At 37.9% G+C, this 27556-nt stretch overlaps 1 protein-coding gene across 1 annotated transcript; it reads right to left on the reverse strand.

The window, feature by feature from the left end:
- On the reverse strand, window positions 1-26188 carry htra1a (HtrA serine peptidase 1a). The gene is made up of 9 exons (XM_051867012.1): window positions 25531-26188; window positions 14572-14674; window positions 14234-14438; window positions 3772-3966; window positions 3538-3570; window positions 2542-2656; window positions 2363-2420; window positions 2003-2098; window positions 1-620 (listed from the first exon to the last, which is right to left on the reverse strand). Exons 1-9 carry the CDS (start codon window positions 25994-25996, stop codon window positions 452-454), a joined length of 1440 nt encoding a protein of 479 aa, XP_051722972.1. The 5' UTR covers window positions 25997-26188; the 3' UTR covers window positions 1-451.
- Window positions 26189-27556: the final 1368 nt, after the last annotated feature.

The following is a 27556-nucleotide window of genomic DNA, read 5'->3' on the forward strand; positions in this document are numbered from 1 at the left end:
TGTATCAAGTAAAACTTTTATTAAAAACATTTAAAACATTTTTGCTCTAGAAAAGCACAATATCAAAAGGTTTTTAATCTTTTCAACAACAAAAAATTTCAATTCATATTACAAAAAAATGTTAGAAATTCCAAACTCCTTAAGTTGCTGTGCACTAAATTGTTGGGTATTTAAAGAGAAAATGTATATTCTGGAAAATCTAATCATGCCCAATGGCTTATGTCGAACAATAAACAGTAGTAGCATCATCTAAATCATTCATTATGATTAAAATAAAAACATTAATAAATGTGAGTCTACATCAATGTGCTTCTGTACAGTCTAAAATCTCAGGCTGAGCTTTGAATCTGCCCGTCATTTCAAGAGCACGGACAATTGGCCAGACGTCCATCAAGGGGCGGGGCAGAGGACACAGCCGGTAAGTTCATTGGTGGGGTCGATGAGCACCAGCTCAAGGGTCAATCTCCATTGGAATGATAGTGAGGATGACGTCCTCATTGCCACGTCGAACCACCACACGTAAACTGGTGTCATTTTTGATGGCTGCGCTCACATCTGTTGCTGTAGAGATGCGCTGACCATTGATGGAAATAATGACATCGTGTTCCTTAAGTCCACCTCTGCAGAGGAGACAAGAGAAGAGGGGAAAAGCATTTGAAGAGGAGGACTAAAGAGGACAAAAAAATCTTATTCCTCTTAAGAGAATTTACATCACAAAGACTGAAACCTCTCCAGTATAAATCAAATATTGCTGGATTTCCCAGAATTACTCCAAAATAGCTTCCAAAACCAACTCTGAAGGCTCTATGTAATGTATTTTTACAGTTGTTGTAGAACTGTACGCTTCATCAAAATATCAGCATTAAAAGCATAATGGCTCTATAATTCAAAACTAATCACTTCAAATGGCTTTTTAAACCATATTTCAGATATGTACACCTACATCTATATTAGGTCAAACAAAACACACTGAGATCCCACAGAGTAACCACCTAGGTTATATACTAGACTTCACAAGTACTTCCTGTTTGTTGGATTGAAAGTGTGACATTTGGTGATTATCTGCTATTCAATTGTGAATCATAATTGTAGTGGTGTCGCGCCGAGAGGAAAGAAGTCGTTGTTTGTGTGTCTGGGTGCCATCTGAGCTTGTTCTTAACATGTCCAAGCTTTCAGGAAAACTAAAAATGTCCTGGTTCAGGATGTGGTGGGCAGTGGATTGGACTGTGGTTATGGAATTATATCAAAACAGTGTTTCATGTAAAAAGAATTTCATCACATGAACCTGCAAACCATAAATTTGCCTTTGAGTAATGTGTTTGCTTTTGTTTTTAACAGGCATGTAATGAAGACAAGATGATTCACTAAAAATGCTAACGGATATGATGTGGCAGTGACAGGATTTGGGTGACTAACTGGAAGTAACTGGAAATAAACTTTCTGTCATCATTTACTCACCCTCATGTCGTTCTATGACATGATTTTTTTTTTTTGATCTGTAAGAATATTTGAGCTGTTTTTTTCCTGTCCATACAATGAAAGTCAATTGAAAATCATCATAATAAAAAGACAAATATCTTCTTTTGTAAAAGGCATACAAGTCTGTAATGACATGAGGGTGCATAAACGGCAACAGAGTTATAATTTTTAGGTGAACTATCCCTTTAATTTATATGCATTTTCAGCACTTTAGATGTCTCTCTCGCTCTTACGCACATAATGGTTTCAAAAGAGAGGAAGAGGGAAGAGGTTTTTTGAGAGTCAATAAACACGTTGGGCTGAAATGATGAACATCAGCAGGTTTCTGTGTGAGAGTGTTTTGATGAGGGTCTAACATAAATTTAAAACATGTGGAGACAGATGGAGCCAAAGACAATATCCCTCCAAGCATGACGGCAGAGAGCATGTGGCCAGTAAAAACAGCATGTGAGTGCTGCCAAACGAGTTGACCTGCGCTCTTGACCTGCTTGGCATTATGGGACTTCGAGTTTTGGTGACTCACGCTGCAGCTGGGGTTTTGGAGATGACCTCAATCACATAGGCTCCTGATGTGATGTCAGGGAAGTCTCGCAGTCGACCTTTCAGCTCTTTGGACATTCTGTGAGCGGGAATGAATAGAATTACATCAGATCTGTTGCCATTATAGAATTAAAGAGGTGAAATATGTTCTGTCCCAAAAAATTAAAACTAATAGGCTTAAATTACACTCTGTGTAATATGGTACTGTAAATCACTCAGAGTATAAAAACAGAGATCTACATAGGATTACATAATCATGTAATGTCTTCCATAAGGTCATGACATCAACCTTATTAATGTAGGTATTAATTAATTTGATGCACGGATGTGGTTATGTACTCACGCAGGAGTGAGGGTCATCATACGAACACCGATGTATCTTTTCTTGGACACTCCTCGTCCTGTAAAACAGCCAGATGAACAAAATGTAAGTTAGTTCACTGAAACACAGCAAAGAATAAAGTGACACACCACTACTCTATCTCATTTATCAGATCTGGATATGAATGTGCTGTGTCATACCTCTGGCCAATCTGTCATATGACTCAGCAAGAAACTGACGTATCTTGTCTGACGGAATAGCGAAGGAGATTCCAGCCGTCACCTTCAATGTGTTGATCCCAATCACTTCACCATCCTATAGGGAAAAAAATGATCCGGTATGCACGATTATCCTTATGTTAACAACATACTTTAAAAATGACTTTTCATGTCCAAAAACCTAGGAAATGTACATCACGTAGTAACATCTAAACTTGTTTCATTCAAGTCATGTCTCATGAACATTCAAGAACATGTCTCATGATGTTTCATGACTCTATAATATAAATGTAAATATTACATAAGAAATTTAAGCTAATAAAACTAATGAAAATTAGAAATGATGCCTTGGGAACAAACTGAAAAAAACATATTTAAGTTGAAATAATAAAACTGAAATAACAAAACAAAACAACAGAAATATTAAAAAAGCACATAATTACTCAAAATTAAAATGAACACTGAAAATAAAAGCCAAAAAAAAAAAAAAAACAGTATTCATAAATACTATAATAGTACATAAATAATACTAAAAGTAACAATGACTCTAATAAGTATTTCATGTCCAATTATTTATTTATTTGGTAAGTAACCATGTAGTAAGTACAGTGTCAAAAGTGTCAAATGGTCATCATCACACCAAAAAACACCTTTAGGATGATACAAGACCCCTCCACTGCAGGTCCTGATCAGGGTTTATCCTTTGATATTGTACATTATCACTTACATATTCACTCTTTACTGTAATCCTTGGGACATATGAACTTTAAAAAGATGCCTTTTGACACATCTGACTGATGGTTAGAGTTGCCCCATGTCAAATTACGCTGGGTCTCACAGGGGTAGCATTACTGTAACACCAGACATGAAAATGGGTGCTGATGATTACCACACAGTCATGCTCTGTGCAAATATATAGTGTATGTTCATGTTCATATGGGATATTATTCAACAGTTTTGGAATGTGGAAATGCTCACCAGATTGACTAATGGTCCTCCTGAGTTGCCATACTGTAAAAGAGACATTTCATGTGTTAAGACATGCTTGGGTTATATGTTTGATTTGTGTGTGTGATTTGTGAAGCCACATGGTAAGACCATCAGATGGAGAGACAGCCATCAAAATTAATAAAACAAGTAATAAATGACTCAAAATTAAAAAATAAAGCAATAAATAAAATGCAGTTAGAAAGAGTGCAATAATTCACTCACATTAATAATGGCGTCAGTCTGAATGTAATCCATATCTGAGTTTCGTAGACCTAACTCTTTCCCACCTCTCTGGGTGGTGCTTACTATCCCTGTGGTAACCGTATTCTGGAGGGAAAATGGGCTGCCGATGGCAACCACAAATTCTCCTGGTCTGAGGTCAGCCGATCGGCCAAGTAGAAGCACAGGGAGCTTACTCTGTTGGTCAGAAAGAGAAAAAAACTGTTATGTTGGAAATGCCTTTATTTCAGTATCTGCCCATAAGACAGGAATAGCCTAAACTTTCATAAACTTAAAGCCTGCAAAAGTTTATAAAAGAACTTTGATATCCAATAGTGGCCACCCAACACAGCTGTTTTTGACATTCTAGCAACTTTATGACATTGCAAAGTCAGTCATGTGATAAATGCTTGTATGCAGGCGTTCCATAATTCTACTCTTCAATTTCCTGAACTGCCCAGAACTGCCATTCAAACAGTCCTATTCTAACACCTCTGTGTGTCCGCTATCAAGTGTCTGCTAAACAGGAGTTCGGATTTTAAATTCAGACCTCTGAAACCTTATCGCCAGGCAACCTTTATGACATCATGGAAAAATAGGCACTTAGGACAGGACGGGACAAATCAGAATGCTGTTTTGCCCTTCCTGTGGGGAATCATTTACGGAATCTCCCCTCTCAACACAGGGGGCTTGATTAGAACGATCATCGTGACAACAGAATATGCCCATCCATTTAGCCATTGCACTGGTGTCTAGTTTGTTTACTGACAGTAAAAATAGAGTCAGAGAGTGGATAACAGACACGCTGAGCTTGATATGCACACACATTTTCATTTTGCCGTGCGTGTATGGGCTTTTAATGAATTGCGGGTATTTTGGGGATAGTTCAGATGACAGCGATGTGAGATGTCTTTACTGAAAAAAAAAAAAAATCACTGACAGGTTAATGAGGGCAATTTTCAATATTAGATTGTTTAAAGGTTGTGTAATGTCTGTCTAAGCTCTCTAAGGCCTGATCTGAATATTACAGGAAGATGTTTCACAATATTACCTATTATCCTACCATAAAATGTTAGGCTGGAAGAATCTTTGTTGTTATATCTGAACTAACACCATAAACAATAACTTAACGAAATCAAAATATTCGTGACAACGAGAACAACTTCAGAATTAAACAAAATGGCTTCCTTGTTACTGTACAGTTTCTACTCAGGCTGTATCTATATGATGGAGAGGAAGGAAACTGTAAATCCAGAGTAAACTGTAAACTGATCCTGAGCATTTATCATGAGGTGAACTCTCAGCGAACTCGACCTGCGCTACCGGGGTTTTAAAAATAGTGGAGGATAAAGACGATAATGACTGGCAAACCAGACAAAGAAATCTATCACTCCCTCCTCCCTATCGTAGGGGCCAAAATGATGCACAGCAATGGGGTAAATTAATGTCACGTCAATATGATGCTGTGTTTATGAAATGTGAATTCAGGACCTTATGCTCTTAACTTCCTTTTCAAGCAAGCTTAAGTTTAAAAAATTATATTTAAAAACTCATTTAAATGTAGATTAACATTGTTTATTGCACATATTGCACAGTTTAGATTAAAAAGCAATCTAAATCAACATTGTGTATGCCGCCCTAATGAAGAATCTCACAGCTGCAATATATATCCGTGCGAATATGTGCGCGTGCCGTAATCAAAGATCAGCCAAACGCTGCCCATGCTCCTGGTCGGAACATCAGAGCTCTATTGGGTTACCATTGCAAAAAGATGAGATCATGCTTCAGACACAAAGGTCACATTAGAACTCACACCACTTATTAGCCACAGTGAAGCTAAGTCAGCCATTTTGTGTCAATGTGGCATGTTAGTCAACCATTTTGTGTCTGTGTGAAATGATAGTTTCCATTTAACATCCACATGGAAAACCACCATGAAAGCTTCCCTCTTCATTTTTCGCTCTTTCTCCTCACCACAATGATGACTCAGTGTTCATGTCCGAACTCAAAATATAGGCTATTATCAGTATATTAGAGCAGTGATTATACACTGGCAGGATATCAAAAATGGTGCCAAAGCTTAAAAAAGCTTTGTGATGTTAATGCTTAATGCTTTGTAATGTAATATAAATATATATAAATGAAGGCCCAGTTAAGTGTATATATACTTGTTGCACCTATCTATATAGGCCTATCTATATTGTTACCCTATATATAAACTATGGACGAAAGAATTGAGAGACACCTCTTAACTACTGAATTCAGGTGTTTCAATCAGACCCATTGCCACTTGTGTATAAAATCAAGCACCTAGCCATGCAGGCTGCATACAAACATTTTTTGGAGGGGAAAAAAGAGTCGTTCTGAAGAGCTCAGTGAATTCAAGCATGGCATTGTGATAGGATGCCATCTTTGCAATAAGTCAGTTTATGAAATTTAATCCCTACTAGATATTCCAAGGTCTACTGTAAGTGGTATTATTGGAAAGTGGAAGCATTTAGGAACAGCAGCAACTCAGCCACGAAGCAGAAGACCACTTAAAGTCACAGAACGGGGTCACCGAGTGCTGAGGCACATGGTGTGTAAAAGTCACCAACGCTCTGCTGATTCCATAGCTGAAGAGTTCCAAACTTCCACTGGCATTAATATCAGCACAAAAACTGCAAACTGTGCGGCAGGAGCTTCATGGAATGGGTTTCCATGATGGCCAAGCAGCCTCACATCACAAAGTACAATGTCAAGTGCATATATGTATATAGGGTGAATTCAGGTTGACTGGGAAACTTTTTGCCATTGAGATGACTGGGGAAAAGTGTCCCATTCAACCTGAATTCACCCTACTACTCTGACATACAACATATGATGGTGACCAGTTACACTGGTCATTTCAGCAGGCTGTGAAATTACCCTAACAGGCCATGAACTCTAATAAAGCTCTGCTATGTGAGACTACAGGTCATCAGTTCCTTATAAACATTTACCAGCATTAACACCTGCATCCATCTGGCCTTTAAATGCATGACAGTGCTGAGTTACCCAGGTGTCTTTGTTAATGATACTGCAGTCTGAGAATACCCGTCAATCTGGGACATGTAAAAACAGTCTCACCCTCACCCGATGCCAATGAAACGCTAGTAGATCTTTGAGAAAGAAGACTTTGTTGTCCCCGTAAGACCTTCAAGATAAGACTAGGATAGGGGTCTCCAAACAGAGATAGAAGACATGTGTCACAAGATAGGCAAAAAAAAAGCAAAACAAGATTTATCTACTTTCATTTCAGTAGAGATATATTATATACACATACCAACCAGACAGAGAACAACACAAAAACAACAATGAAAACAAATACCACTTGATTTTCTGTAAAGGGTAAGGACACCTCGCAAACATTTAAATAATGACGTGGAGGATGTGAACAAAAAACACTGAATGATAGTCAATTTCCTTACCTATAAAACTGGATTGTTCTTTTTTATTTCTTGAGGTGATTTTAATTCCCTTTTGACTTTAATCAAACAGTATTTCCACTGCCCACATTTTTAAAAACCATTTTAAAAACCAAGTCTGACGAAGGTCTAGTTTATTATTAGAAGGCTGTTGTGGAGTGACAGAGTTTCCACAGGTTGACATTCCCATGCATTACTAAAAATGTGTGTCTGCCTTTAAACATCAGTTTGCAGTTAGTCACGTTCAGAACAAATGCAGAAAAAGAAGCATTCAAAAGACATCATTAGCCACACACAGTAAAAACTGACTAGGAACCGGAGTTACTGAGAGTACCGCCCTGCTCTGTCATCATTGTGCCCGTCAGTAGGCACCTCGTCTCACGTTGTGCTTACTAATTACTGCGCTGTGAGGGACTTTAGAAGATAAGCGCCAGTTTAATTGCAAGCACAGTATTCTCCACTTGGTGGGTTTGTGTTGGATGTGGCTGTAAGATATTTTCAGTGAGTGAGCTATAGATGGTTCTTCCCAGAGGAAACCTCAGAGGTTTCTCCATCAAAGCTCAGTAGACTTAGTAGAGTTCTCAATTATGTTTCATTTAAGTATAGCATAATCTTTGTCTTTGGGATTTCTCCAAAAATTCCCTATGAGTAATAAAACAGGCACAGATAAGACAATTACTGACATACAGTAAGAGTATAGAACTATAAAATAAATGTTTGTAGCTTCTCTTTCATTGGTTCACTCGCTCAATTTGGTTTTGATAGAATATGATGAGAAATGTTTGAATCAAATTGATTTTGTTCAAATGGAAATCTCAGACTTTTCTTTGATTTAATCTGTGCTCATGTTTGAGATACAGCATCAGTGACATTAAGCATATTTTCATGCACACTAAAAGTTTCAGTCAGACTAAAAGCATAAGTACTTTTAAAATGTCATATAAATGCATTAGTCCATCTGAATTCATACAAGCCTGTTTTTTTGTGACAACTTTAATTGTCTAGCATGTATACAAGATAATCACACTACAACTGGCCTTGGAATTAATTGTGTGATGAAAGATAGGTGAGACACAACATGCATTTAATGCTTCAAATTTTAACATTGTGTATATGTATTGTCTCATGTATACTCGGACAAATGAAGACTATCTTGACTATGCAAAAAAGCATACTGACTGTTGAGATCTTATTTAAAACTCTAGAGGAGACATATGCGCTACTAGGGCCCTTTTCTCAGGAAAAAAATCTGAGAAGTTGGAGACTTCTTTGCTTCATTTGTTGCTCTCATTGCATTTGACAATTGTGATATTAAATAGATATTAATTGTGATTTTCCTTCCTTCCAATGTGTTCTTAGTGTATTTAATCACAGAACAGCTGGAAATATACTGTATACTGCAAACCTGAGACCAGTTCAGACTTGTGAGTTTCTGAGTGTGTGTTGGGGGGGGGTTAAGGGGTTTCAATGACATTCTATTTCCACGTCGCTGTCCCACATGGTAGTTTATACAATGCATATCCTCTATGCCATTGCATACTTCTAATCTTGCTTCCACACTCAAATAGCCAAAACTACTGCTCTTTTCCCACGTGTGATTCACATCTTACCCTGTAATATTAAATGACTCATTTTGGCCCAACCAGCAGTCAGCCACATTATAGTAGTCTGGACTGCATTTTAGGCCACTGGAACATCGATAATCCAAACAAAACTGTGTGTGTGCGCACACCATGTATTAGCCTTAAAGCTCTTATGCTAAACGGGAACCTTTCTCTTTGCTTTGGCTCACGACCAGAGCAGAGGAATGGAAAGGAAGACATGGGAGATTTACAAATGAGTTGACTAAATGTGTGATGGGCTGAGACATGAAAATGATTCATTTTCCTGGAGCTTTTGAGTTTGGGAACAGGAATGATGGGAAGTTCAACTGATTGTGGAGGTTAGACCCTCCAGAGCTCCTCATCTGTACAGCGTTGCTTTGAATCGGAGTTAAATTTGTGTCCACACACACATATGGATTTATTTTCATTCCCTCACCACATTTTCTCTTGCTGAGAGGGAAAACACTTTCCCCTCTTTTCTGTTTCTGAAGTCTGGCTTCTGCAGTCAGAGTAATGATTTCCCAGGAGACAGACAGCTACCAATAAAGGGAAAGAGACAGTGTGAAGGACAAAAGATTGGGAAGAAAATAAATAATCTGCTCTACAACTCCCTTCTCAATTTATCCACCATGTGCTGCCCATTTACTGCATGAGTGAAACTGTGTTGTGTGATATATAAGTTCATCAAGTCAAGGCATGAGCATTCTAGTGAATGTGAGTTTAGACTGTGAAGTTTGCAGTGCTGGGTAGTAACTAACAAAACTTAGCGATAGAACTGACATTTTTAACTACAACTACAACAAATATCGGAGTAGCATGTTAGAAAGATACATCACTGTTTTTTGCCTTGCTTTAGCCAAGCAGGCTGAGGAATAATCACTAGGGGCGTAACAATATATCGTGTCACAATATACCGCAATACAAAAATGCAACAATATCGTATTGTGGATAATGACAATATGTGTTGCGCATAGTTCACCCAAAATGAAAATTACTATGTGAGAAAAAATCCAAGTTTACAGAGTTTTAGTGTCAGTACTACATTAAACTACTATATATAATGTTGAATATAATGTATAATAATGCAATGGGGGAATATTTGTGGGTCCTGATAATGCCAAATGTCCTATGTGACCAGTAAAAAGTGGCCTACATTATTTTAAGTATATCTAGTCAGTGACAGAGTGCAAACATATTCATCTAAATTAAGTCTGTGTTTCAGCGTTAGAATCATGAATATTTTTATTCTCATGTCACCATTGTCCTGTGCATTCGTTACCAGCACCAAGTCCAAGTCTATTCATTTCCACTCCCAATGTAATACCAAATTTAGCATGTTAATCAACAGTATATTTTTTGTTATCCTTTTACCATGTGTCTTGAAGTATTGCAATAATATTTTATTGTGAATTTCATTTTTGTGATATGTGTCGAATCGTGACATGAGGGTATCGTTACACCCCTCTTTTCTCTCCCTCATACAAACTCTCAAATGAATCATCCTGATTTATATTAGATTTATATTAGTGAATCAGTTCATTCAAATGGTTCATTTTTTAGTTGTATTTTTCAAAACGTACTTCCAACTAGCACTCCTGTGGCTCAAATAATATAGCATGGTGACAGCAACACCAAGGTCAAGAGGTCAGTTTCCAGAGAGAATGCATGAACTGAAAAATACCTTGGAAAACAATGTAAAATACTTTACATGCATTTTAAAAGTTTAATTTCAGTTGGACCAAAGCAGTAATTTATATTTTGTAAAATATTTTACTAATTTTATTTTTTTAGGTCAGACTACCAGACCTATATATATATACACACACACACACATACATCCAGCATGTATACATGTTAATCAGGCTCAGGCGGCTCAGACTGTACCTTGACTACTCAAAAACTCGATTATAACACCAAATGTAAGCGTACTTACTGAAAGTTTGACACAGTAGTGACCTACTTAAAATCTCACAACATGCATCAGAAAAAGGGAAGAAATTGCAGTAATTGCTTACAGGGATGCAGGCACACACAAGTTCTCTCAAACGCACACTCACATACTCAGTCTCCCTAGGGTCTTTGCCTGATCCTTTTCCAGCATGAATTCTAACTCACTTGTGCCATTCAAGCCAATGCTCTTTTTTGATCCTCTTTTTATTTTTCCAAATGCCCTGTTAGTTAGAGACAAGTCTTATATCAGAGACAAGTCTGAACTGTCTCTATTAAACTCTTTCACTGTTGCTCACACATCCACACATGGCCATGATGTCATTCAAGATCACTCACTCAAACTGGGACAAACTCTTTAGCACCTGGGCGTTAAAGAGCCACTGATTCAATCCAGCAGCAGCAGAAACACCAGCTGAGAGAGAGAGCTACATAAAACATCTCAGATTATAGGCACTGCCATGGGATCTGTTTTGACTACAGGGATCGGGATAAGAAGCAGTCGAGGAATCTGATCTTAGAGCAGTATGCATTCTTTGGGAACACCGGATCAGATTAAACTTGCAGTCTGGGCTTGCGTGTGCTTTATTTCTCTGGAGAACATATGTTTAAGAGCCTGAGTGATTGTGAGGTTAGGATTGTCAGCCAAACATGCTGCCTGGTGTCTATCAGCCCGCTCTGACATATATTATAAGAGTCTGCACAGTGCACTGCACTGACCTGAATGAGCGGGGGGTTGTGGGTAATAGAAAATTTCGCCTAAGACGCCTTATATGGATTGTGTTGGTCATTCTGTATTTATGGGGTCAGTAATGTTCCTATTTTGGTTACTTGAAAAGTCTCCTTTCCAAATTTTACTGGGTTATGTGAATGCGGTAATTGCTGAAATATAGTCAAGTTTGAATTCCTGCAATCTTTAGCTTTTCTATCTGTTTTTTTCTTTCTTTTTTTCTGTTAATGAAACACTTTTAGTTTATTTGGACTTGGTTTTTGATGTTACACTAATAGTATCCTAAAACAGAGCCCGAACTGCGAAATTGCTGCATCGCAGTGTATTCATTCTTGAACCTTTTCGGTATAAACAATTAGGAAAAAAAATAAAACCTTCGTTTCTATTTATAAACCACGGTGAGGCGGCTTCCTGTGTAAAAAGACATTATAAAACTCTTCAATCTGTCCACCTTAGTACACAAACCACACAGATGTTTGGTCTGTGGTAGGCTAAACATGCTAAGTGTCTGCTGAGAGAATAAGTGTCATTAAAACAGTTCAGCAAACTGCTTTCTGGAGCATTACTTTAGCCTTCGAGTCTCTGTGTGAATGTGTATGTACTTAAAAACATCTTTATGCCTGATGAAGAGAGTACAACATCTGTTCCTGAGGCCTTGTAAACTTTCTCTCTCTGTAAGTATTTATTTCCAGCCCTGTCTTTACCTTCCTCAACCTCATTTACCCTTCTTCTAGTCAACCTAAAATGGGAGAACAGCTAAAGGATGCTATTGAAAGGAAGTCCTGCTGTAAATCAACCTGAATGTTGTCATAATTGTTGCCAGTAAGAGGCTCAGATTTGTTGTAGAAGGATATATGGCACTTTCAATACAAAATAGGATATAAAACTCTTTAACTTTTGGCAATTTGATTGTCAACCTCAGTAGGTAAAATTTAATATAATATAAATATTAAATACATATTTTTTTCTAGCAATAAACATTAACATATTAATCGATCGGTCGGTTTGTGCAGCGCTACTTAGTCGTACAAGCCTAATGTCATTTCACAATTAAAGCTGACGTAATGACGCAATCGGTCACAAGGCATATGAGAGCCAATGCCATTTCACAATCAAAGCTGACGTAACGCTTCTTCAGATAGCAATTTTTGAATGTGTGCATAGGATCTATGACGGATGAAGACGGTGATCATTTTTGGTCTGTTCTTCATCTTCACACAAATCAATTGTTTGGCCTCAGAGCACTTTGGAATATTTGTACTTTGTGAATAAATTTTGTCTGTAGTCATATCTGCCTGTTATATCCTGTGTTTTATATTATACACAAATGGATAGGTTTATGTGTAAATATAAAAACAACTAAATGTAAATAAAATTATGCTGGCTAATTATATTGAGAATCACACCCCAACATATCATAATGGCAAAATTATAACCCAATATGTAATTTTCATCATGACAATAACATTCCCATGCCCAACTTGTCTGTGTATGATGCCAAAGGTGTCTCATTGAAATCAATGGAGTATCCTGCAGATCGAAAAATGGCACTAAAGGTGTGCGTTAAAGGATTAGTTCACTTTAAAATGAAAATTACCCCAAGATTTACTCACCCTCAAGCCATCCTAGGTATATTTTACTTTCTTCTTTCTGATGAACACATTTGGAGTTATATTAATAAATATCCTGATGCATCCAAGCTTTATAATGGCAGTGTATAATGGCAACGAGTATGAAGCTCAAGAAAGTGCATCCATCCATCATAAACATACTCCACACAGCACCAGGGGGTCAATAAAGGCCTTTTGAAGCCAAGCGATGCGTTTGTGTAAGAAAAAAATCCATATTTAACAAGTTAAATATCTAGCTTCCGCCAGACCGCCTTCCGTTCTACTTACAGAAAATACGTAACTGACGCGGTGTTCGTAAGTTCAATATGGAAGGCGTAGAACGTAGTGTAAGCGCTTTGAGCTGCGAGAGGCGTTACACTTTCTTCTTAAGTTGAATACGGAAGGCAGTCTGGTGGAAGCTAGATATTTTACTTCATAACTTGTTAAATATTCGGAAATCTTTTATTATCCCCTCGGAGCTGGAGTACGTTTATGATGGACTGATGCACATTCTTGAGCTTCAAACTTGTTGGTCCCATTCACTGCCATTATAAAGTTCGGATGCTTCAGGATATTTATTAATATAACTCCGATTGTGTTCGTCAGAAACAAGAAAGTCATATACACCTACGATGGCATGAGGGTGAGTAAATATTGGGGTAATTTTCATTTTAAAGTGAACTAATCCTTTAAAAAGTGATGCAGAGGGGTCCTGGCAAAGCTTCAATATGTGACAAGTTGGGAGTGAGAATGCGTTGTAAAGTGCTTGACCAAAGCGGTGAACGTGATTTTACTAAATACAACATGTTCCTGGATAAACATCTTTGTTGATCCTGGAACAACATTCCAATCAATCAATCAATCAGATTTGAGGAACAAGTTTACAGTTTATGTCAAGTTTAGGCTTACAACCAGCGTTAAGACCATTCTTATTCACCAATCATTTCCCTCTGATTTTAGGTATAAGTTATACGTAGGGTTCGGTTTAGGGGTAGGGATAGGGTCAGTACTAAATTTTTGGACAGGAATGCTGTTCCAGGATCAACAAAATATGTTGATCCAGGAACATGTCCTACTTGACAAAATCACGGTGACCTATAAAAGCAGTGTTGTGTTGGTTCCTCTTACCGGTGGATCAATCTTTATAAGGGCGATGTCTGCTTTTTCATCTACATCTTTGATCTTAGCATCATAAGAGGCTCCATTTTTAAGCTCCACCTTCACACGGTTTTTATTGGCTACCACGTGGGCGTTTGTAACAATGAGGCCGTCGTCAGACACCATAAACCCTGACCCGCTCGCCACTGCCATCTCACGCTTTGAGTACACCATCCTAAAAAAAAGAGGGAAAGGGCATGAAAGAGAAAGAGATGGAAATGGAGGTAAAGAAAAATACATTTGGCCAAATGTTCCTCTGTCTATTTAATGGACTAATGCTAATGTGAGAGCTAATGTGAGATCCTTACTTGCGGTAGAGTTCAATATGAACCACAGCAGGGGCGATCTTCTCTACAACATCTGCAATGAAATTGTATTTGTATCTCAGGCTGTTGGGGTTATCGTGGACAGCTGAAACAAAAAAAAACAAAAAAAAACAAAAACAGAAAATGAGATGTAATGAGAATGTATAACGGAAGAAATGGACAGTAGAGGACAAACATCTGAAAATATCAAATGACATCACTTAAACAGGACACGGAAAGGAATATGAGACTAGTCGTTAACTAAAAAAAGAAAAGTGGGGGATTTTTCTGCGTAAATATATATATATGGGACTTCTGTTGCTTACGTAAGTCAGCATCACACTCACACACACACACTCACATACACACAGACACGTGAGGAGCAAGATCTGAGGAGTCTCTTGGAGGACGTGTCTGGAAATGTTGACTCTTGTCCTCTGTAATTTCAACATGAAGGAAAAGAAGTGAGAGATATTCTTTTCCATTTCAACTAAAAGAGTTTACTATCGGCACTCAAAAGCTCATAATAAACATACACAAAGTGTATGAAAATTGCTCTATTAATTTTCCACATTCTTTCGTTCCATTGCCCTCAGGGTCAGACTGTTTTGCATCACAGACACAAAGGCACAGACGACAGCAACTCTCATTTGATCCAATCAGTAAGACAGTCGCTGCAAGGATGGAGGAGCCCTTTTAATTATATGGGATCACAGGGACCCCAAGAAGACCTGGCTGTTGGAAAGCATGTAAGTTCAAAAGATAAACTTGTCTGTGGCCAGATGGGTTTGTGCTAAGTGAGGGAACATTAAAATTAAAGAGTGGAGTGGTTTATGAAGAGCTATGCTGTTTACTCAAGTGTAATTAAAGTCATATCCAGCGTGGCGCTGGCGTGCATTCTGACCGGAGTAATTCAACCTAATTATAGTTAAGACTCAGTTTTGCGGAAAGAAAACGTTCCGGACCACTTTCCTCATCCATTAAACAACCAAACCCTTGATTTTTAACTTCCTGGTGTGAATAAATACATATATATACAGTATGTATGTATAAAAACACCACCATTCATAAGTTTGGAGTCTGTAAGATTTTTTAAATGCTTTTGAAATAAGTCTGTTATGCTTAACAAGGCTGTGTTTATTTGTTAAATTATTTATTACATTACTGTGACGAGCAGGGCGGGGCGAGAGCCGCGAGGGAATGGCGTGTTGCACCAGTCTCGTATCTCTCACGGAGGAGCTCCGGAAGCATAAAAGAGGAGCGACGACAGTGAAGGACGAGAGAGGACCAGGTCTGGATTTTACTTTATGTTTTGTTATGTTTGTGTGGCCGGCAGTTGTCCATGAGGAACTGCAGGCATTTTACTTTCGTTTTGTATTTGTTTATTTTGTATTAAAGTTGTGTTTAACGTTCGCCGCTTCCCGCCTCCTTTCTCCCGTATCAACTAACCTTTCTACAATTACATTATTCATTATTATTATATTATTATTCATTATAATATTATTACAATTTTCTATTTTAATATTTTTACATTTAAAATGTAATTTATTTCTGTTATGGCAAAGCTGAATCTTCAGCATCATTACTCCAGTCTTCAGTGATCCTTCAGTAATCATTCTAATAGGCTTCTGATTTGCTGCTCAAGAAATTGTTTTCAACATTGATAAGAGTTTCTTGAGCACTAATATCAGTATATTAGAATAATTTCTGAAGGATCATGTGACACTCACTCTAAAAATTAGTACTATATAGCACTAAAAGTGGTTCTTGGCTCGTAATCATAGGGGAACCACTTTTGGTGCTATGTAGCACCATATCTTTAAAGGTGCTCTACAGCACCTTTGTTAAATGGTGCTATGTAGAACCCATAAGAGGTGCCATTTCGCATTTTATTTCTTCAACAAAAATAGTGCTAAACAGCACCAACAGTGGTTCTTTGGCTCGTAAAGACCCTTTAAAGGGGCTTAAAGGCCCACTGAAGAGTGTTGGAATGCGCAGCATTATTCAATGTGTTGACATAATTTCAACTGAAACAGGAAGACAGGGCAATATATCGAACAGCCCCGCCCCTTTTTTTAAATAGCCAATAGCGTTTCGTTTATGTTACAGCTCGGCCAGAGCCATTAGACTCTGTAAAACCTCTGTTTCCTTCTAATCTCTAACCGTTTCTCCTCATAATGTCCTTTATATCGCTTATATACAGCATTCTGTGCAGAATTAAATTTTGTGGTCTGTGCCGACAGATATGATCTGCTCTGTGCTCTCGTGCCTCTTGGCCAGAGCAGACTGTGCTGCCTGCGTTGCGGTTCATGTGAAACTAACACAAAAACAAACTTCATTCGCATCAATGGAAAGCATATTTACACTGTCTGAATTGTTCCCTATTCTCTATATAGTGCACTATGTGCCATTCACTATGTAGAAACTAGTAAATGTGTGAATAAATGACCGATTTCAGCTGAGGCTTCAGCGTCTGTAAGAGTGTAGGAGGAGGTGGGACTTCAGATTCTAGAGAGCATTTGATTGGACCAAAGATTTGACGAGAAACTGAAGTATGATGTGACGTCATGAAAATCCGTGATCCATTTTAGTGGAAGTGAGAGACTGTAAGATTTGAATGCTTATATCTCCTAAATGCGAATTTTGTCATTGCTTTGGAACACACCAGCTTATTCATAACCTTAAGGCTAACATACTAAAAGCTAAAAAACTTAAATTTTGATTTCAGGGGGACTTTAACAGGTTCTTTGTACGGAAGTGGTGCTATAAACAGGGGTGCACATAGGTGGTACGCAGGTGCGGTAAAAATAAAAGATGCGCACGAGAAAACTTTTGAGGACCGGTTCACAAGGACACGTTTACTTACTGGAGTAGGATTTTTCTGCATCTCTGGTAAGACAGCAATCATGATGATAAGTGTGTTCTTTAATTATTAGGTGTGCAACGGATCGCAGTTAATTTCCTGATCCGTACGGACGTATTATCATTTGGACGTGTTTTGTCTCGCCAATTAACACATTCAAACGATTTTAAAAGTGGAAGAAGAGGCGAAATCGGGACTCGCGAGCTGTTATCTGTGCGCACAGCCTCACACCCCTGAAACGCGCGCACACACAGAGAGAGAGAGAGAGAGAGAGAGAGAGAGAGAGAAAGAGAGAGAGAGAGAGAGTCAGACACTCTTTTGCGTTTACTTTTGCTTGAACGGACACATACACACAAAATTATGTCAAAATACCTGTCTCGGCAAGTATTCTCTCGGTTATGTCATAAGTGAACAGAGAAAGAAACCGGATGCGTGTCAGTTATTCGGTCCGTGCTTTCCTTCTTAAAGTGACAGCAGCCCTAATATTCTTGCTGTTGTCTGTTTCATTAATGTTAGTAAAATAAAAAAATTAAAAAAGAAATAAAAATCATTATCATCATCATCTACCATGTTCGAGAGAAAAGAAGATAGTGAGGAGAGCAGTCAGAAGGAAAAGTGTGTCGAGTAAAGTGAAAGTGTGTCAAGTAAAGTGTGAGTACCAATCAACATCTCCAGGTGCTTCCTTGAGAACCAGACCAAAAAAATTATGTGCACCCCTGGCTATATAGCACCTTAATCACCCCAAAGAACCACTGAAGAACCGCTGAAGAACCATACAGGGGCTTAACAGGTTCTGTATACGGTAGCGATGCTATATAGCACCTTAGTCATCCCAAAGAACCAGTGAAAAACCACTGAAGCACCAAGATTTGGTGCTATACAGCACTTAAATTGGTTCCCTATGATTACGAGCCAAAGAACCACTTTTAGTACTATATAGCACCATTTTTTTTTAGAGTGAAGACTGGAGTAATGGCTACTGAAAATTCAGCTTTGCCATCACAGGAATAAATTACATTTTAAAATATATTCAAATAGAAAACAGTAATTTAAAATTGTAATAATATTTCGCCTTATTACTGTTTTTTTTAATCAAATTAATGCAGCCTTGGTGAGGATAAGATACTTCTTTCGAAAAAAAAAAAAAAAATCTTACAGACATTTTATTTATTTATTGTTTATATATTTATTATTATAAACAAACAAATAAATAAATAAATAAATATGTGAATATGCACGCCTGTCTTTGAATACTGGTGATGTAGTAGTTTCAAATGGCTGAAAGTTTGGGAGATTGATTTCCAGGGCTGTTGTGAAACAAGAACAAGAAAAAACAGGTTGCTGAGGTCTATTCTGCTGTATTGCTTTTGGGTAAACAGCATTAAAAAAAAGAGCTCAAGTTTGACCCTGAGAATGAATCTGTATTCTGCCAAAGAGAATTTAGGACACTAAAATGTGCTATGATAAAAGGTCAACTGTATGTACAGGAATGCAAATAAACTCTTCAGTCATCAACTGTCTAAATTCATCTTACATTTAGCGTATATCAGTCTGACTGGACTGGAGATTTACTCTGGGAAGTTAAAGGCCAAAGAATTCTAAACAATCCTCCCTTTAGCCATGCAGTGGAAAGGCATTTGGGTTTTTTTTTCCCCTCTCGGAAAGACAGACCTATGATTAGGTCAAACGCACTGGCAGAGACAATAGAATCAGACATGCTTATCTCATCTTGGCCCAAGCTCAGGTACTGAAACCCAAGAGGATCACAAAGATTGAAACAAATCCATAACTTCTTATCTCTGACAGAACAAAACCTTTCTGGACATTTTATGAATTATTAGTGTGTATTATGGCCACATTTCCTCTATAACCTTCAAAATGATTTAACCTGTGCTACTGTTGATACATTTATGGTTTAAGACTCCATAACCTTTGCTCACAGTGCTGTAAGACTGTAACATCTGTCAGTTAATCACATTACCATCCCTGACAGAACCAAAATCATTGTTGACATTCGCACCTGCATGCTTTTCTGCTGACTTTTCATCCAATGAAACGCTTGAAACATAGTATTGAGCACAAAATTCCAACCATCACAATTAACCATCCTCTTCAGACCAAGAGGAAAAGGAAACAAAAGTTTATTTTATGACAGCAGAATATCCATTGTGGTGAGACTGACCAGCTCCACACCAACATTAAACAAGGGACAGCATTCAATCTAAAATCACATGTTTTGAGAAAAGCTCAAAACAAAATAAAACAAAATAAAAAAAATCATGGTCAAGAAGAACAAAGTATACCTTTCACATGAAGCTGCTTTCACATTGCCAATCTAAAATGATGAATCAGTAATCCAATAATGTAAAACACCTTATTATAAAATTGAGAGTTCCAACTCTAAATTCTGATTGGATGAGTTATATGTTTAAAGTCACCATGAAATCAAAATGGACAAATCTAATTTTTTATGGAATACTGTGGTATTTATTACAAATTTATTTATTTTAGTTTTACAAACTAAACCTGCAAGAATATGCTAGGCTCTGACCTAAATACATCAAAGTCTACGCTTAGGCCTTTGTGTTTTTACTGAACCACTGCCAGATTACAACACATGGTCTGAGTGAATGAAATTACATTTGTCCTAGAGATCCTGGGCGTCTCTCATTGGGAGTGGAGACATACAGTACAGACTGTAGAAAGCAGATTGCACCATCAACATGAGCACCACTTTTCGGTTTGCTTTCAGAATAAGTCATCTTGAAATTTAGCGTATACATAAAACTATAACTAGCGTATACATATAATATGTTCATATTACATGTTCATATTACATTACATCAAAAGAAATAGCAAGGCATAGATTGGGCACAGATTAAATGCTATCTAAGGGTGTTCAGTGAAAAGTTTGATTTTAAAATATATTGAGCATGTTACAATAGCTTTATCTGAATTTGGAAGACTCTTAAGACCGTAAATCTTCAATCCAGATGTTCAAAGACTTTGCATTCAATAAACCATGCTAGGACATTTTAATAATATTTGTTAACTCATGTGAACTAAAGACACTATTGATTCACAGATAATTTGTGTTCACAATGGATTGTGTAGTAAGTATGTTCAAAAGTGTGGTCAGTAAGATTTAAAAAAATAAATAAATAAATAAATAAATAATTTTATTCAGCAAAATACTTTTATTTTGCAAAATACCAACCCAAAATACCAACCCAAACTTTTGAACGGTAGTGTAGGCCTATGTGGATGAAGGAGGTGGTAAATTATTCTATTCTATTCTATTCTATTCTATTCTATTCTATTCTATTCCTGCTCTGTTCAGGGAGAGCTCACTCCTGTCTAGCACAGTGATAACAAAAGTCAATAGAACCGGTGAGCGATTGAAACCTTGTGAACATGAACAGGTCATGCCTGTGACTCTGAGTTATAGTTATGGTGTCCAGTTACAGTTGTGTAAGCTCTGTCTGAGGCCTCTCTGTGGGGTTTGTTCAGTCTCAAGAAGTGTGTTTATTTGAGTTCAGTCGAGGCCTATGTAGGTGAGCAGAGAGACAGAAACGAGTCCTTATTGTGGGAAAATCCTACTGGCCTATATTACACTACAGATGCACAGAGACTAAAGGAGAGGTGGCTGTAGGAGAAAGAGGGCTGGAGAAAATTTATTTGCAGGATACGGCAGGATTTTAAGGAAAAGGACAAGCTCCAAGGCAGTGAGAAAAAGAGACATAATTCTATATGACGAATCATGAAACATTAATAATGAGTCCCTTCTTCGAATTCATTCACACTTACATGCCTGTCTATTCTTGTTCTCATAGATATGCTAATTAATAGACTGAAAATCCACGTGTAGACTTTTTTGTGTGTTAGTATCAGTAAAAAAGAGTTCAAGCACTTGACTGCACTGATAAACAAACATGCCTTTTATAACATGCTAATTGAAGAGAGTTAAACAAAGGCCGATTCTGCACAAACAGAGCGCACATACATATATACAAAGAACAAAACCTTACTCAGACTTTATACAATACACATTAGTGGAACAAAGAGGCAAATAAAGGATGAAATCTTTTACCTTGACATGCACACCATCACTGCTGTTTAGAGTTCTGGAGAAACACGGTACAACTCCTCATTCTGAGTAACTTTGCCTCTAGGACCGCCACTGTCCATCAATTTGTTCATTAAATATTGGAGATGATTTCAAAAACCAATTTTAGCTTAAAGGCCTTAAAACGCTTGAACCTCGTTAATTGCTGCTTGCAGCTATATTTTTATTTGAATTTGCAGTTAAATGCGTTTGAAAGAGAAAGAGAAAGAGAAAGAAGAGAAGCCAGAGACTGGAGAAATATGTGCCTCATCAGCATTTGTAAGGCTACTGAACAAATCTACAGAAGTCTGGACAGGACAAACCTCTGAGCGCCTATGAAATCCACTGAACAAACACACACGACATATAAAAACAGATAAAAGCACATAAACCACTGCACAGACATACTACAGAGAGCCATTAAAAGCCTGAGACACAAACACAGATATGCTGAGTGTCTGTATCCTGAGAGAAATTCAATGCTCTGGTTATACATTACACTGTGATTCTTGATTCTTCATACACACAAATAAACTGACATGAACAAGAACAAAGACAAAAGACACATGCAAAAGCGCCAGCAGAACAAATGCACAAGACACAAAATACAAAACACTGGGAAACAAGCCTGAAATACTTAAATACTTAATGAAAACCATGCAAAAGAAGAACAGAGAACACTGACATAAACACACACACACACACACACACGTACACACACTGCCCACTACTCTTTCCAGCTCAGGGCCCTTATACAGATTTCAGGATTACAACTGATCCCAAAGATCCAATAAACCACTCACAAATACACACACATTTACAAACACATGGGTTCTCTTCCTCTGACTCCTTTTTCTGACTCCTTATATATAATTTTTTTTCCAAAACATAGTGATCTGCCTACAAAACATAATTATATGCTGTTTTAATATGCCTAATTTCAGACAATTTCTAAAGCAGCATAGATCCTTCGCAGTGAGGGCAATCACAAAATGCATTGCAAAAAGCTCAGTGGAAAAACAAACCCAAGATTGCTGACAAAGAAGAAAAGCATGAGAAATGTCAATTTAAAGGGTTAGTTCACCCAAAAATGAAAATTCTGTCATTAATTACTCACCCTCATGTCGTTCCACACCCGTAAGACCTTTGTTCATCTTCGGAACACAAATTAAGATATTTTTGATAAAATCCAAGAGGTATATGACTCGTCCATAGATAGCAATATAATCACCACTTTCAAGGTCCAGAAAGGTAATAAAGACATCGTTAAAACAGTCAACGTGACTGCGGTGGTTCAACCTTAATTTATGAAGCAACAAGAATACTTTTTTGCGCAAAAATGAAACAAAAATAATGACTTTACTCAAAAATCTCTTCTCTTCCCTGTCATTATTCTTACACAGATGATGCAGTAAGCACAATGAAGGCTTCCGTGTTTACGTCCGAATGCCGGCTCAGTATTGGCCACAGCTGATCACGTGAGCAGCACGACACATGCGTGTGATGCTGACACAGGAGCTGGCCAATAATGAGTCGCGTTCTGACGTAGAACCTGGAAGCGCTGGATGTAAACAACGAATGAGAAGGACACAGAAGAGAAGATATTGTTAAAGTTGTTATTTTTGTTTTTGCGCACAAAAAGTATTGTCGTCGCTTCATAAAATTAAGGTTGAATCACTGCAGTCAATGTCTTTAGTATCTTTCTGAACCTTGAAAGTGGTGATTATATTGCTGTCTATGGATGAGTCATAAACGTCTCAGATTTCATCAAAAATATCTTAATTTGTGTTCCAAAGATGAACGAAGGTCTTACGGGTGTGGAACGACATGAGGGTGAGTAATTAATGACAGAATTTTCATTTTTGAGTGAACTAACCCTTTAGCCTTCTATTCAATTCACAGTAGAATATATATAAAAAAATAGCTGAGTGTAATTAAAATGTATTATTTTACCCAATATTTATGTGTGCTACGTATTTTTATGTTTATTAAAGTACTGCAGTGTTCATGAGTCGAGTGTTTCAAATTATGTCAGAACAGTGTTTTAGAACAGTGCTAATATAATAGCTCAAGGTGCAATGTGAGTCTGGAAAGCATTTGGTGGCGTAACTCCCATTCCCCTCCTTGGATTGACGGTGTGCAGGCCATTTCCTTCAATCACAATTATTAAAAACCCGAAACAAGTTAAAACATCTAGTCTTGCTGGAGGACTTTCTTTCTGCTTCAGTAAAAATCTGTTTCCTGCTAAATGCATAAGGCTCACAATATGACCTAAATCTGCAGCCAGCGAAGGAGAAGTGTGCAGAGATGCAGGCAGGCCTTCGGATCCAGATGAAAATGACATCATGAGCTCTGCAGCACAGTGTGTTTTCTTTAGGTGAGGCCAGGACTTGGAAGCCACAGACCTCTCACATCTTGGCACTTTGCTTAGAGCCTCTATTAGGCCAATATGCAGAGACAAGACACATGTCAACAGTTATGCCAAACATATCCATAATATTTTAGCTTCTAAAAACACAAAGTGTTTGTGAGCCAACAAGTGCATGAGGATTCACAAATCCACCAAAAGACCAAGACAACTATCCACTTTCAGCCACAATTTAAGTTTCAGTGTGTGCCAAAAATGAATACATTGAGGCTCTTTCAGTAAGAGTAATGAAGAAACAAGGAACAAGATAAAGAGAGACCACATTTCAACTAAAAAAATAGGACCTTTATCGTTTTTAAAGCTATCTCATAAAAGTAGATCCCTTACAACCTGCTCAAATTCATCTCTAAAAACCTTCTATCTAACACAAATATGTACAAACACAGAAAGTAAGATGCAAGAGGCTTCATTTTAAGAGGTGAAACTGTATATTCTGAGGACACACACACACACACACACATACTAAAAGAGCACACAAGCTGCTCTGGTTTTTCTCCATTCATAATGGACTTAATGGGTCAGACTGTGTTTGTGTATCCTATGAGTAAGTGTTATGACCAGACTTGAAACACATGAGGGTCAAAATGCATTAAAATAACTAATTGCAACTGAGTGCAGAGACTTAAAGGGATAGGTCACCCAAAAATGAAAATTCTGTCATCATTTACTCAGCCTCAAATTGTTCCAAACCTGTATGAATGTCTTTCTTCTGCTGATCACAAATAAAGATATTTTGAAGAATATGGGTAACCAAACAGTTAAAGGGCCCCACTGACTTCCATAGTATGGGTGGAAAAAATGGAAGTCTTTGGGGCCCATCAACTGTTTGTTTACCCATATTCTTCAAAATATCTTTATTTGTGATCAGCAGAGGAAGGACATTTATACAGGTTTGGAATAACTCGAGGGTGAGTAAATGATGACAGAATTTTCATTTTTGGGTGAACTATCCCTTTAAGCAACACATAAGATGCATGGCTGAAGTTGAGCCTTTCTATCATTGATCAATTTACACTCAGTTTGAAGAACTCATAGACTTTTAATAATGTAGCCGGAATGGCCCCAAGTTCATCCCAAACATGATGATACAGGCATAAACCCAAGCATGACTCAAACACATATCATTTCTGTTACTGTTTGAGATTTTGATGTTTATCCAATTTGTTTATTAACAGAAACAAGACAGTGTCCTCCTTTTTTGACTATAGAATAAATGACTAAAATGAGTCTGTCTGCCATTTAATTGCATGATAAGAAAGCAACATCCCCAACCAAGAGGGGTTACAAAGGAACAAGATCATAAAAATGGGGTGCATAGTTTTGCAGATGATGATGAATATACCATCCAGCAAAGATCAGCATCTGCTGCCAACATCTGGACTCTCTCTTTCACGCCATCAATCCATCATTCTTTCTCTCATATCTATCTATCTATCTATCTATCTATCTATCTATCATCTAACGTGAAATTACATATTAAGGTGCACATTGTTCATTTAAATTATGTTTAAATATGTTTAAATGAACATGTAAACTGTGTACAGTTTGTTTTGGTCATGTACTCACCCGTCTCACACCCTCCCCGCTGTATGAAGAGCACCGGCGGCTGCTGCAGTCTCTGCGCTCGGTTACTGACCCGCTTCAGTTCGCAGATGTTCCGATAGGAGACCCCATCACTGCCGCACACAGGGTCGCTGCTTTTACACACGCAGATACCGTGTTTCCCTCTCCTCCTGACGGTAGCGGAGTGGCCCACTCCTCCGGTAACGGAGCACTCCAAACTCTCTCCACATACCGGGTCCCCTAGTTTACCCACCCCGCCGCACGCCTCTCCCTCTCCGGATGCGCACACCAGACAGCAGTTACAGTGATCCATCACCTGCCCTGTTGGACAGTCCTTCGGCATTGTCGGACACATGGACTTATCACAGTGACTCGGACATCCGCCGATCACATAGCGTTTACTGAGGCGCGCATCGGCTTGCAGCGATGTTACCAAGACACAGATGCAGAAGAGAGTTACCCAAATCATATTTACCAACGTTAAATAAATAAGGAATGTAAAGTGAGAATTATGCTGCTTTAAATGTCTCCTAAAACCAAACCGAGCTGCCTCCTAGCGGGAATAATCTTTGGACCAGGCTGTGTATATTTGGTGCGTCGCGGGAGCGAGCACAATGCGCGTCTCTTGAGTTTCTGCTGGCGCAGCGTTTATAAAAGCGCCCCGGATTCCACGCGCACACTTCACCACAATGACAACAAGCGCTGCGATTGGTCTGGATGTGGGAAAACTCTCTCAGACTGATGTGGAATCAGAGCAAAGCAGTCTCTGATGCTTTGAAACCCTACTTACTGCATGTTAACATTTTCGATGAAAAACGTAAATTGTAATGGGATAATTCAAAGAATTATCAAGATGTTTCTGTAATGTATTTGCCCTTTTAACTACAATGATGTCTAATACTAATTAACCAGTTTTAACAGCGTGAGAAAGAATGATTACCATGCTAAATATTTTAAACAAATTAGACGTTTTATGAAGCAATAACATACACTCGGGAGGCCAGTGTTGTAACAGTTTTAATACATGTAACTATTATTATAGAACAGTAATATTGGTTAGTTCACCCAAAAATGAAAATAATGTAATTTATTACTCACCCTCATGTCGTTCTACACCCTTAAGACCTTCGTTCATATTCGGAACACAAATTAAGATATTTTTGATGAAATCCGATGGCTCAGTGAGGCCTCTATTGCCAGCAATGTCACTGAACCTCTGAAGATCCAGAAAGGTGCTATTAGACATATTTAAAACAGAATGTGACTACAGTGGTTCTACCTTAATATTATAAAGCGACGAGAATACATTTTTGCGCCAAAAAAAAAAAAAAAAAACGACTTTTCAACAATATCTGATGGCCGATTTCAAAACACTGTTTCGGAGCTTTACGAATCGAATCAGTGGTTCGGAGCGGCAAAGTCACGTGATTTCAGCAGTTTAGCAGTTTAAAACGCGATCCGAATCACTAATTCGAAACAAAAGGCTTGTTCGAGATGCATCGGCGCTGCATGGTCGGTGTATGACATCAAAGTACCGCGAGAGCGTTTGGAGGGCATACGACTCTTTATGCTTTTGAATCGCTCTCGCGGTACTTTGATGTCTTAAGCCGATCGATCTGCGCAGCACCGATGCATGTCCAACAAGCCTAAAAGATTCGTAAAGCTCCGGATAGACGTCACAGTAGAGAAGAAAAGACAACCGCAACTTCTGCTTCATGCCGACTTTAAGCATCTACACAAAACTATATTGAAAAAGGTGTCAAAGGAGACATCTGACTCAACCCTTAAAGTGTATTTAAATGTGTATAAAACCCACAGGAAGACAAATAAACTAATTCCTATTTACCACAAACCAGCACAAACAGAGTAAGAATGTGTATCTGGGCTTCTTTCTATGTATTTCCATTGTTATGGAAAACTATCACATTTATGAATCTGATGGTAAACAGACCCCATGATCCAAATAGCAAATTAATTGAACCCATAATTAAACAATGCAGCAAACAGAGTCATTTACTTGTGATGGTGC

The sequence above is a fragment of the Ctenopharyngodon idella genome, chromosome 17 (genome assembly GCF_019924925.1).
Source record: "Ctenopharyngodon idella isolate HZGC_01 chromosome 17, HZGC01, whole genome shotgun sequence".
NCBI lineage: Eukaryota > Metazoa > Chordata > Actinopteri > Cypriniformes > Xenocyprididae > Ctenopharyngodon > Ctenopharyngodon idella.